General features: G+C 41.7%; 1 protein-coding gene across 1 annotated transcript in view; it reads left to right on the top strand.

The window, feature by feature from the left end:
• Positions 1–13,500, top strand: part of BMPR2 (bone morphogenetic protein receptor type 2) — a 111,884-nt gene that overhangs the window by 50,827 nt on the left and 47,557 nt on the right. The window contains exons 3-4 of the mRNA XM_067298836.1: positions 6,324–6,497; positions 7,821–8,000. Of these exons, the coding sequence (XP_067154937.1) occupies positions 6,324–6,497; positions 7,821–8,000 (354 nt within the window). The remainder of the gene's footprint in view (positions 1–6,323; positions 6,498–7,820; positions 8,001–13,500) is intronic.

The raw sequence follows: 13,500 nt of genomic DNA, 5'->3' as shown, positions 1-13,500 counted from the left end.
TTTGCAGGTTGCCAGTTTGGGGTTATGCTGATGGTGTCTCGTGGGCCTGAGGAATTGGGCAGGAGCATTGCCCACTGGACTGTTTGTGCTTCTAAATATGCAGAGAGCAAATCCACCCGGGGGGGCGTTGTTTTCCCTTTTTCCAACATAGGCAGCAAATCAGTCTAAACTTTGGGTTTTGGGGGCATGTGGGTATATCATAGGGATGAATTCAAGAGCCACAGCCTTCATAGGCTAAATAAGTTGTTAATTGTAATGGCTCTTGTTCTTCACGAAAGATCTCAGCACTGAAGTATATCCTACATTTCTGAGTAGAAAGCAAAAACAAAACAGTTTTCTCCATTACTTCAGAATTTAAAAGAATTTTTTAATTACTGAATTATAAAAGAGCACTTTTCCTGGAATTACTTCATTTTTGTTTCTTAAATGAATTGCAATTTTTTTGATGAAGAAACCAGATCTGTATGGCTGCTTTATTGGTTCTGGTTTTGTTTGTTTTTAATTTATTTTTCACAATAAAGGCAAGTTATGACAGGACTTAGGTTGAGGCCGTCTGAGCATTCTGCAAACAACTCCCTGTTCCAGTGGCCTTAGTCCCATTCAGCTATCGCCCTCAATGGGTTTAAAAACCTTCGTCATGTCCCTAGAAGCAGACACATCGCATTTCACAAGGACATGTAATTCTCTCCCGTTCTCTCTTGAAAATCCTGTTTCAGTGATACTTTTTTCCCTTTGGATTTGGAAAACGTGGGGCAGCTGCAGGCCTCTTGGGGTAGCTGCGCACTGTCTTCGGCGGCGTTGCTTCACGGCTGGTCGCATGCCATGCAGCAGGGCACGGGGGCAGATGCTTCACGCCAGGAATACTCAGCTGTTCTGGAGAAGGAAACTGCTCCATGCGCCTGGCAGGCACTGCTCGAGGCAGCATGTGCTGCCTCTTAATATGTGACCTTTCTGTCCTTAGGAACTTGATTAACTGCACTCATTTGAAAAGGAAAAGTTATATGAAATATTAGGCAGCTGAGTTTCTGGACCTATGCCGGTGCTTTATATTGGCATTATAATAAACTTAAACACATACATTGCTATGAAACTCTAATTACAGATGTGCAATATAACAGTACACTGCCCGGTGCCCAGACGGGGGGGGGGTGAGGAACGCGGACTGCTGTTCAGGCTATTGGAGCACATGGAGTTGCAAGTGGCTGAGTTTCAGGGGCAAACAACTCCTGAAGCTCCTGTCCCCTTGGCAGAGGGCTCCCACCACTGAGCTGACAGGCAGGTCAACGGACCAGACATGCGCTACCAGACCGCTAGAAAATAAACTGAGCAAATTGTGCTATTTTAGTGACTGCTGCCGCAGAATAGCTGGGAGTCTCGTTGCCCGGCTGCCTTTCTGGACAGTGCAGCTGTTAGTAGTTCTCCCAGGATAAGAGAATCTTTGACTCCTTAATGAATAGTAACAGTCTGAGAAGTGAGACATTTATATCTGAATCTGTATCGCATTTTGTCTTACTACTAGCAAACCATCTACACTAGCGATATAATGAAACAGCATTTTTGTAGTAGATCTGCCTTTATGAAACACAGCTTCTCTGGGGGCAATGCCAGAGAATGACCAAATAAGTAAATTCTCAGTGAGAAGTCTTACACGCATCTGGTCTGCTTAATAGTTAACAATTGCATATTCTACAATTTTATTTTCAGTTTAAAATTAATTGTCCAAAGAGGCCACTTGTCATCTGCTTGACCTTACATCTTTTTGCTACCAATGCTTTCGTGGGAGTTAAAGAATTGGGATGAAATCTACTTGTTAAGATACGTTGTACAAATTCTTATGAGGAATGTAACTTTGTTAAGCTGTACTGCTGAATAATATTTATTAACTGCATTGTAATTATGCACTTACCTTTCCATGCATTCCATAAAATCATACTCAAGGGAAGAATGAAAATATTCTAAATAGCATAGTCACCACAAAACTCAAATTTATCTTGGACTTGATACCTTTCAAAAGCGTTTACTGTTTCACAGAATCACAGAATCGCTGAGGTTGGAAGGGGCCTCTGGAGATCATCTAGTCCAACCCCCCTGCTCAAGCAGGGTCACCTAGAGCACATTGCACAGGATTGCATCCAGGCGCGTTTTGAATATCTCCAGAGAAGGAGACTCCACCACCTCTCAGGGCAACCTGTTCCAGTGCTCTGTCACCCTCACAGTGAAAAAGTTTTTCCTCATGTTCAGATGGAAGTGTCTGTGTTTCAGTTTGTGCCCGTTGCCTCGCGTCCTGTCGCTCGGCACCACTGAAAAGAGTCTGGCCCCATCCTCTCGACACCCTCCCTTCAGATACTTGTACACGTTGATAAGGTCTCCTCTCAGCCTTCTCTTCTCCAAGCTAAACAGGCCAAGCTCTCTCAGCCTTTCCTCATAAGAGAGATGCTCCAATCCCCTAATCATCTTGGTAGCCCTTGGCTGGACTTGCTCCAGTAGTGCCACATCCCTCTTGTACTGGGGAGCCCAGAACTGGACGCAGTACTCCCGATGTGGCCTCAGCAGGGCTGAGTAGAGGGGGAGAATCACCTCCCTCGACCTGCTGGCAACACTCTTCCTGATGCAGCCCAGGATACCATTGGCCTTCTTGGCCACAAGGGCACATTGCTGGCTCATGCTTAACTTGGTGTCCACCAGCACTCCCAGGTCCTTCTCTGTAGAGCTGCTTTCCAGCAGGTCAACCCCCAACCTGGACTGGTGCAGGGGTTATTCCTCCCCAGGTGCAGGACTCTGCACTTGCCGTTGTTGAACTTCATGAGGTTCCTCTCTGCCCACCTCTCCAGCCTGTCCAAGTCTCTTTGAATGGCAGCACAGCCCTCTGGCGTATCAGCCACTCCTCCCAGTTTTGTATCGTCAGCAAACTTGCTGAGGGTGCACTCTGTGCCTTCATCCAGGTCATTGATGAAGAAGTTGAACAAGACTGGACCCAGTACTGACCCCTGGGGGACACCGCTAGCTACAGGCCTCCAACTAGACTCTGTGCCACTGATCACAACTCTCTGAGCTCTGCCATTCAGCCAGTTCTCAAGCCACCTCACTGTCCACTCATCTAACCCACACTTCCTGAGCTTGTCTATGAGGATGCTATGGGAGACAGTGTCAAAAGCCTTGCTGAAGTCTAGGTAGACAACATCCACTGCTCTCCCCTCATCTACCCAGCCAGTCATTCCATCATAGAAGGCTATCAGATTGGTTAGGCATGATTTCCCCTTGGTGAAGCCATGCTGACTACTCCTGATCACCTTCTTTTCCTCCACATGCGTGGAGATGGCTTCCAGGATGAGCTGCTCCATCACCTTTCCAGGGATGGAGGTGAGGCTGACTGGCCTGTAGTTCCCTGGGTCCTCCTTCTTGCCCTTTTTGAAGACTGGGGTGACATTGGCTTTCTTCCAGTCCTCAGGCACCTCTCCTGTTCTCCATGACCATTCAAAGATGATGGAGAGTGGCTTAGCAATAATGTCCGCCAGCTCCCTCAGCACTCGTGGGTGCATCCCATCAGGGCCCATGGATTTGTGGGTGTCAAGTTTGCTTAAATGATCTCTAACCCACTCCTCCTCCACCAAGGGAAAGTCTTCCTCTCTCCAGACTTTCTCTCTTGCCTCCAGGGTCTGGGGTTCCTGAGGGCTGGCCTGACCAGTAAAGACTGAAGCAAAGGCGGCATTCAATAACTCTGCCTTCTCTGCATCCTTCGTCACCAGGGCACCCACCCCATTCAGCAAAGGGCCCACATTTTCCCTAGTCTTCCTCTTGCTGCTGATGTATTTGAAGAAGCCCTTCTTGCTGTCCTTGACATCTCTAGCCAGATTTAATTCCAAACGGGCCTTAGCCTTCCTCGTCGCATCCCTGCATACTCTGACAACATTCCTATATTCCTCCCAAGTGGCCTGTCCCCCTTTCCACTTTCTGTAGACTTCCTTCTTCTGGTTGAGTTTTGCCAGGAGCTCCTTGCTCATCCATGCAGGTCTCCTGCCTCCTTTGCTTGACTTCCTACTCATAGGGATGCACCGCTCTTGAGCCTGGAGGAAGTGATGTTTGAATATTAACCAGCTCTCTTGAACACTCCTTCCTTCCAGGGCCCTCACCCATGGGATTCCTCCAAGTAGGTCCCTGAAGAGGCCAAAGTTTGCTCTCTTGAAGTCCAGGGTTGCGATCCTACTTGGTGCCCTGCTGCCTCCTCGCAGGATCCTGAACTCCACCATCTCATGGTCACTGCAGCCAAGGCAGCCCCCAACCTTCACATCTTCCACCAGTCCTTCTTTGTTTGTTAGTACGAGGTCCAGCAGCACACCTCTCCTTGTTGGCTCCTCCACCACCTGGGTCAAGAAGTTGTCACCAATGCTCTGCAGGAACCTCCAGGACTGTTTGTGCCTAGCTGTGTTGTCTTTCCAGCAGATATCGGGGTGGTTGAAGTCCCCCATGAGAACCAGGGCCTGGGATCGTGAGGCTACTTCCAGCTGTCTGTAGAAGGCCTCATCGACTTCCTCATCCTGATCAGGTGGCCTGTAGTAAACACCCACAACAGTGTCACCCATGCTAGCCTGCCCTTTGATCCTTACCCATAAGCTCTCGACTCGTTCTTCATCCACCCCTAGGCACAGCTCGAGACATTCCAGTTGCTCTCTCACATAAAGAGCAACTCCACCACCTCGCTTTCCTGGCCTGTCTTTCCTAAAAAGCACGTAGCCATCCATGACAGCACTCCAGTCATGCGAGCTATCCCACCATGTCTCTGTAATGGCAATGAGATCATGGCCCTGCGACCGCACACATATCTCTAGTTCTTCCTGTTTGTTCCCCAAGCTGCGTGCATTGGTGTACAGGCGTTTCAGGGAGGTGATCGAGCATGCAGGTTTCCCAGGAGGGGTAAAAGAGGGTCCTCCATAGCCACATCCCATGCACACTTCCCTAGCTGCATTCACCTGTTGGAGGCATCCTGACTTGAGCAGTCTTTTGCCAACTACCCTGTCACTATAACTCTCTCCTTCCCCCATCTTTCCTAGTTTAAAGCCCTCCTTACCAGGTTGGCCAACCTGTTGGCAAAGACCCGCGTGCCCCGCCTCGTGAGGTGGATCCCATCTCTCGCCATCAGTTGTCGATCTTCAAACAGGGTCCCATGGTCGTAGAAACCAAAACCCTGTTGCCAACACCAGCGGCGCAGCCAGTCGTTAACCTGGAAAGTCCGTCTCCTCCTCCTCTCATCCATCCCCCTCACTGGCAGGATTGAGGAGAAGATGACCTGGGCTCCCAGACCCTTGACCACCATCCCCAGAGCTCTGAAATCCTGCTTGATGGTCTCCAGTTTGCCCTTGGTGTCATTGGCGCCCACATGGAAGAGCAGCAGTGGGTAATAGTCCGAAGAATGGACGAGCCTTTGAATATATTTATTCTTTTCTGACTAAAGTAGAGATGGTAAAGGCATATCAGCATGCTTGCGTTCTTTAATGGAGATGATATAAACAAAAAGGCAATAATCATGGGTAAAACATCTGAGTTCTTAGATACTCAATTTTTGAAGTTTGTTGATCAAGTATTCTTGTTAAAGTCAGTATGATATTTTTGTTATATTTGTTTCTTTTAAAAAAATGAGGTGGTCATGAGTATTTATCTTTGCTCTCTCTTCATAAGTTTTGCAGTGTTCCTGCTGGGTGCTGCACAGGGAGAAGGGCATGCAGCGGTGCTCCGAGTTGCAGTCAGTACTCCCCAGAGCTGTTAGGCAGAATCACATGGGTTGTACTCAGCTGTTAGTGTTCTTGTTGGTGTTCATTGATAATACTGTGCGAAAGCGCCAAAACTGCTAGGCTGCTGAGGGAAAAGAAGTAAATGTCGGTGCAACAGATGGATATAAAAGTATAAAAAGGACATAGGTCAATAGAAAGAGAGCAACAAAAACCTGAATTGGGTAGGCATTGGGTTGTTTGACAGTCTGAAAAAGATCAGCTTGTGTTAGGATCTCAAAACACTTAAATAATGGATGTATTTCCTGAAGAAACCAGCTAACAGTTGCTTTTTTAAATTCTGCACCTGTGAATTTCCAACATTTGGACATTCCTTCTGAAATATCTGGTGAGCTTTTTTGTCTTCTTTGTGAAGTTAACTGCAGGGTAGACCCCGCTTCTGTTTCTGGCTGTTGGAGTGCAGTTTAAAGAATGACTGCTTACAGTTCAGGATGGTCTTGAATGTTGTTTTTCAGAAAAATCTTAATCATGCTTTTTATTAAAGTTAATATTTTATAAATAAAATTAGTGACAAAAAATACTTTCTTCTTTTATCTTAAGCTACACAGAATGAGGAACGGCTGTGTGCATTTAAGGACCCATATCAGCAGGACCATGGAATCAGTGAGAGCCGAATCTCTCAGGAGAATGGCACAATTTTGTGCATGAAAGGTAGTACCTGCTATGGACTTTGGGAAAAAACACGAGAAGGAGACATACATCTTGTAAAACAAGGTACATAACGTTTCATTTAAGTGCAGTAATTTTGCTAATCTTTTCACTTTTTTATGATACAGCCAGCTGATATGAAGATGCTTGGTTGCAAAGCTAGACATTTTGTTCGCACATTGTACAAACACATAACTTTTTTTTATCTTCCTGTTTAGTAATTTTAAATATGAACAGAAAGTGTATTCAAAATAAATGACTTCTGAAAGAGACTGATGAGTTCGTTTTCAGTGAATAGTTAAAGGAAATAAAACTCAAATTTTTCATTACTTAGGATGTCCAGAGGAAAATGATTTTCTTGAGTATGTTTCAGTATACTTAGCGACGTGGTGCTAAACTTGAAAATAAACATTCATTTTAAAAAATGTATTTTCTTATTGATTGGACATGTTTGTTTACAAAAGAAAGTTGCAAATATATCATAAAGCTGTCACATATCACAAGCTGTCAATTTAGTATTCTGGTGAGGGTATGATGGTAGGGAAGGGTGAAGGGTCTTATAGTTACTAGAGGTGAGCTTTGATTTTCATTCTCATGGACTCTGCTCTTGATTACTCTGATAAACATCAATGTAGTATAAGGCTGAATGAGAACTGTGGTACTTACCAAGGCCATGTGTAGTTCTCCCGCTCAAAGCTGTTGTTTCATAATGCTGCTGAAAGAAGCAGTTCTGCCTGTTTACCTTTGCCCTCACACTGCTGCTTTCTCTTCCAAGTGTTTTTGCACAGACAACATGTAACCAATGTTGTCTATATTTGAGAAGAGAGAGCTGGTGTAGGGAGAAGGGGCTTGCACTAAACCAAGAATAAGCTGTGATCCTGTAGAAGATTCAAGTGATACTGACAATGAGGAAGGACAGAGTTTTTAGAAGTTGCACAAGAAGCGCCATATTATAGATGCAATCTTATTTTCTGGCTCTAAGGAGAGGACTAAGTCACAAGTAAGTCCAGACTGTGGGCCAGAGGGTGGTAGTATTGTCCCTGTTACCAGAGAAATTGGGAACTGCATACATCTGTTTAGAAGAATCAAGAATTCAGGATTTGTCATACTGAGGTTGACAGCTGGATGCCTCTGATGTTGGCTTGCATCTCTGCCTGTATTGCTTTTCCTTGGTTATGGTAAGTTTGAAAGAAATTCTTCAGTTAGTTTAAAAACTGATAGTGAAGTAAGACAAGGAAATTATGTTAACCGTTTTCACCCCACTCTGTAACATTTAATTGGGTAATATATGATATTGCTATTTATAGGTATGTTTAAATGATCATGCAAAAGAATTAATTTAATGCTTCCTTAAAAAAAATTTTTTTTTTAATTCACCTCTTTTTACAGGATGCTGGTCTCATATAGGAGACCCACAAGAGTGTCACTTTGAAGAGTGTATAGTAACAACCACCCCTTCCTTGATTCAGAATGGAACGTATCGCTTCTGCTGTTGTAGTACTGACTTGTGTAATGTCAACTTCACTGAAAACTTCCCACCTCCTGACCCTACTGATACAACACCTTTCAGTAAGTCAGACTTTTCTGTCCTTGTCATTTCATGGTTCACGTAATTTAGAGAAAGAGCTTATTTTGTGATATTGTAAAATGGGAAACTTGTGACCTTTTCATTTATACACAACAGAAATAACAAATGGAATAGAACTTTTTCATATGAAGTTTATCACATTTACGTATTCCACAGTGCTCTTCAAAGAATGAGTTAAGTTCTTACAAGAGAAGTATTTATGCAGGCAACTGTTGAGTGCATGGTTTTTTTTTCCAAAATGGTCTCTAATGCTGGGTGCTTCAGTATTTGGATGCTCAACTTCAGAAGCCTCTGGGGATTTTCAGAAGGATTCAGGCTTCTGTAAAAACATGCCAGTAAGTTCATTAAAATCATGGCATATTTGAAAAGTCTGGTGTATCTATTCCATCATGGTTCACAGATAGCTTTGAGCAGTAGAACCTGTCTCAGTAAGAGAATGTGGTAAGGTTGCTGAGATTCTCTCCAAGAGTCTTAGAGTGCTTTGAAATCTGACTTCTTTCTTACTTTTGCATATTTTTGTCAGAGATTAACTTTGGTTTAACATTCAAAGTGTACTAGTTTGAGCAATGTAATTTTCTTCCAGATTAGATTATCTATTGAATTATTTATTAGAAAATCAACATAGCATATGGACAGAAATCAAGGTATCAGACCCCATAACCTCCTGTGACAGAAGCAAGGTCATTACTTCCACACACACTGTGGTAAGATGTGTTCCAAGAGTTAAGAACATGTAAAGATGAATTAGTAGCCCAGTCTAAACTTTTAGATAGCCTTTTCTCAATAAGAATTGTGAAAGAGAAATTGAATTGAGGAAATAGGTGTTTAAATGGAGTACAACTGTTTCTGTATATCCAGTATTTTTTATTAGTGAAAATGTTTTGTGAAGTGAAAAAGGGTTTTTTTGTTTGCTTGGGTTATTTTGTTTTTATTTTTTTTACTAGGGTAGTATTTATAGAATACTATAAAATGCAAAAGGAATAGTTTTTTTTTAGGATGATAATTTTTTAATTCACTTAAACTCTATGATAGTGATGCTGCTGCTTTCAAAGGTGGTGCTGATAACTGTGGGATAGAGTTTTTGTAAGTGTTTTTGGTCAAAATGAGGGCTTGGCATGTTAAAAGAAACCCTTTTGTTAGGAAAGTACATATGGTATAATTGGATAAAGAGAGTTGGTAAGACACATGGTGCCTTTTGGCTAATGGTTTTATTTGTAGAACTAGTAAACAGTTCCATTTGGAATCAGTGTCTGAGCTCAGCACTATGCAAAGCAGAACAGACACTGCCTGACTCTGGCAATAATCATGTGTTTGGTCTCCACGGATGTGACTGGAGTTAGTCCTGTGCAGGAGATTTAGACAGGAGGGAAAAAACACCTAAAGATACTTTCTTGTCCCTCTCTGTCCCCCCCCCAAAAATAGGGAGGCAAGGTTTCTCTGAAATGGCTTGTGCTTGTGCTTCTCTATTAGTACAAATTGCAAAGAACAATCTGAATTAATTCAGATGTTGCATGATAAGATCTCCAAATAAACTTTTTATTTAGAGTTAAGTGAATTTTTTAATACTGAAAGATCTAGCCTGACTTGCAAAGTGAGAGGAGAAAAAAGATCTCAGAATTAAACTTGTAACATGATCCTTAATTCACCCAACTGTAATTGAGTTTTGCAGCATACATTTCTAATGACTCAAACTGTTTTGTGTTATTGTGTCACCTTCCATTTTCATAATATGCAGATCTGCCTTTAAGCATAAGCAAGGTAGGTTCCTCACCCAGCTGTCTGCCTGCTTTGGCTGTGTTAGAGGAGGTGGGGACTGGCCATTCGAGGAGCACGTACTGCCTCGCGCACTCGCATGCAGCCTCACATGCTTCTGTGGTGTGTTATTGTACAGCCCTCAGAGACCATGTTGGTTCTGACATTGTTAATCCCATACACCCTCAGGACTGCAGAGTTGGTAGGTGTCTTAGAAAGGTGGAAGGGTTCAAAGAGAAAGAGGAGATGGCTACACACAGGTCCCTGCATCGTACTGACCCCAGATCCAGGCAGTGGCCTCTCCACTGTCCTTTTCCCAGCCCTCTTGACTCTTTCCAGAACCCGTTTTGTAAAAACTGGTCTTGCCACCTTAACATTGAAGACAGACTTCTTGGATTGGCAAAGTTCAAATTTTCTCGAATTGTTGGGAAGCTTTGAGATGACCTACAAGAACACCTTGCCTGGATACTTTTTGAGCCTTTCTAATAAAGTCGTCAGAATGCTTTAAGGACACTAGTAAGTTTAGCTGCACGGGCTATGGCAATATGTATCATTGTACCTTTTAGATTATTAAATTGAACAGATCAGGGTCACATGGGGGAAATCTTTTGCAGAACATTTTCAGTATAGCCTATGAACTCTAAGAGCATTATTTCACCTGTATTTTTGATAAGGCCTAAAAAATGTTGAAAATGGAACAGTTCTTGAAGAGCAAAACACATGGTAGTTGTCCTCATAGAATTTCATTTATCTTTATGATCCTGTAAATTTCAAAGAGGGTGTGAATAGTGTATGGCTAATTATGTGAAGCCTAACAAATTCAGCCAACAGTTAACTAAGTATTTGTAAATGTTTTTCTACTCATTTCCAGTAAAATCACCAAACATAAAAAAATTTCCAGAATAACAAGTGTAAATTCAACAATAGTTTAATAAATAACAGAATGTGAAAAGACTACTGATGAACCTAGTCAACTTAAAACATTGCTTTTAAGAAAAAAATTTAGGTATTCTTTTAAAAATGATTTACTTTCTTTGCAGCTATATGAAAGACCTGCATAAACAGCAGGAAAATACTATTATGCTCTAGAGCCAAATGCACCAAGAAAGATAATGGAAAAATAAAAACTTATTTTATATGATCTTTTAGTTATTATTTTATTTTGTAGGGCAAATAACAGTGGTACATTAAAAGATGTAGCTAGAATATAAATGTTTTAAGAATACTTAAATTAATTAAGATCTGTATACATGTTAGATATAAAAAGTTATCGCTTTCAAAACATAGCAAGTCTTATAAAGTCTTCCTCTGCTACTTAAATTTTTGTGTAATTTTTCTCTTTTGGGATGTCAAAATGTGTTTATATCACAACCACATCTATATGTAATGGAATACCATATTTTTGTTCAGATTAATTCATATTTGTTCAGGGCATAAATGTAAGAAATACATTCTGTCTTGTAAAGAAACTTTTGTAAAAATAAAAAATAAGATTAAGGACAAAGTGCTTCTTGAAACCCTTAACTTACTCTTTACTGCTTAATGTACAGCTGATGATTAAAACAGTCATACATCTGAGTCATAATATTCTTCTCTTCTATCTTAAAGATAATCCAGAAAGAGTTGAGTAGGTGTTTACTGGTTGCTAGTCCCTCCGGTTAGAATTTTGCAAAAGCTGCAGGTTGGCCTGTAGTCCAGAGCCCACGGTCTTGAGGTGTTAACAAAAAACAAAACCAAAAACACATAAAGATTTGGGTAGCTGTTTCCTGATGTCAAGAGAAGTAGAGATTGGCAAATGAGAATTGTATGAAATTTGAAGATGTGTCTATGTAGTTTGGAGCCCTTGAAATGAAGAAATTCAAAAACAACCTCTCATGCACAGGCTAAGCTTGTACATCTTGGGGGGGGGGGGGAAATGCTTTTTCATGCTTTGCTAAATAACCCATGGATAGATTCATTATTTCTCCATCCTCTGTGTTCACCAAAATAACTCCGTGACCAAAACCCCTCCATCTTGGCTTCAGCTAGTATATGTGCATACTCCCAACCCCTCGACTTAAAAGAGCCAACTGTGGGTTCGTAGGTAAAAGTTTTGGGAGATCTGTGTTTACTCTACTGGTTTTGTCAAATATTTATTTTGAGACTCTTGTAACACATCTGCATAACTCTTGTCTCTATAAAATGCTTCCCAAATTCTGAGAATATTTTGAGGACAAATTGATTAATTCTACAGTTGTCCATAATGGCCTTTGAAATAGAAAGCAAGTAAGTAAGGAGGAAAATGCTCTTGCTCTTTGGTCATAGATATATTGTTGTAATGAAACATTCAAGTTAAAATAGCCTTAAAAACAAAGTAACAAAGCAAATTTTTAATTATTTTTTTTCCTCAAGGCTGCATTCCAGCACTGCAAATAAATTACTCTTACAACAACTTAGTATTAAGAAAATATTTTTGCATGATGGGTGATGTATTTACATGATACATGCAAAAGATCCCTGGCAGCAACAGTTGAGCATTACTGGTACATACTATTGTTGAAATAAAAAGAGGTAGGGCTGGTTTCCTTGTAACAACAAACACTGGCTGAAATTTTTAGAGGATTTAGAAACTTATTTTCAGTAAGAGCACAGAGATTTGGTTATAGGGAAACTGGCCACCTCAGACAGTGAAGGAAATTGGTGTTTCTTTCTTATAAAACCCTGCTAGACGGGTTTGTCTTTGCAGAGTATCACCTGGGCCTGCCTTTGCGAGCCTTCTCGCTACTTCTATAAAAGCCACGATGCATCTGGCTTGAAGTGCTCCTAGTATTCTGTGGAAACTTTGAGGAAAGCTACAATTTGTTTAAATGTAATTATTAAGATATGTGGCTGGGTCAGGTTAATTAAAGTAGTAATAGATTGTTTTCATTTAACTATTGCTTTTGAGAAGCAGCAGTTAGACTCCTGTTGCTGTGGGCAAATGGCCCAGTCTAACTCCGCTGAAGGGGAGTTAGATCACATTAGGCTGATTTTGTAAAGTTGTAACCTTGCTCACTTCCAGTTGTTATCTGGACTTCTTTTTACCGGAGAGTAGCATCCAATGTTAATTTGTAGCTGAAATGCCTTTTATTTCCCCTTGGTTCTGCGTGGCAAGTGCAGCACCTGCTCAGCTGTTTTCAGCCAGTGTTTGAGTGCTTCTTTCATTTCCAATCTGCCTAATCGAAGAAAACGCTCTGTAAATAAGCATATTCCCTTAGGTGTACTTGCATGATAGTTTTTTTTCAGGTGATTTGGATATTATAGCAAGGCAAAATTTGCAAACCTTTGCAATTTGGCTGATCTTCTGTCTTGAAAGATGGTGTGGGGAATGAGCCACACAAGGACTAAAACTTGTACCTTTGAAATGGTAGGGAGTAATTCCAGCACATCCTTCCTTCAGCAAAGAGATAGGGCATCATATGTTGGCAACATATCTTCACTGAATTACAAGGCAGGGAAGTATACCTGAGTGAGCGCCAGGAAAGGGAGTCTTAAGACAGTAAACAAGGAGTTGAATGCCTCTTTAAAAACAAAACAAAACAGAAAAACAGAGGAGTTTGCTTTGAAGTGGTAAGCGTTTGTGTAAGAGGACCACCTGTGATCCCGTGTCTCCCAGAAGGTTTCTCGTTAGGGCACTGTAGAACATGCAGGTGCGTGCCGAACTGGAGAGGGATATACAGATGGATGGGCATGGCGATTTCTATGCAAGTG

Source organism: Apteryx mantelli, chromosome 6 (assembly GCF_036417845.1).
Source record: "Apteryx mantelli isolate bAptMan1 chromosome 6, bAptMan1.hap1, whole genome shotgun sequence".
Taxonomy (NCBI): domain Eukaryota; kingdom Metazoa; phylum Chordata; class Aves; order Apterygiformes; family Apterygidae; genus Apteryx; species Apteryx mantelli.
Note: the sequence above shows the minus strand (reverse complement) of the source record. Positions and strands in the feature narration are given on the sequence as shown.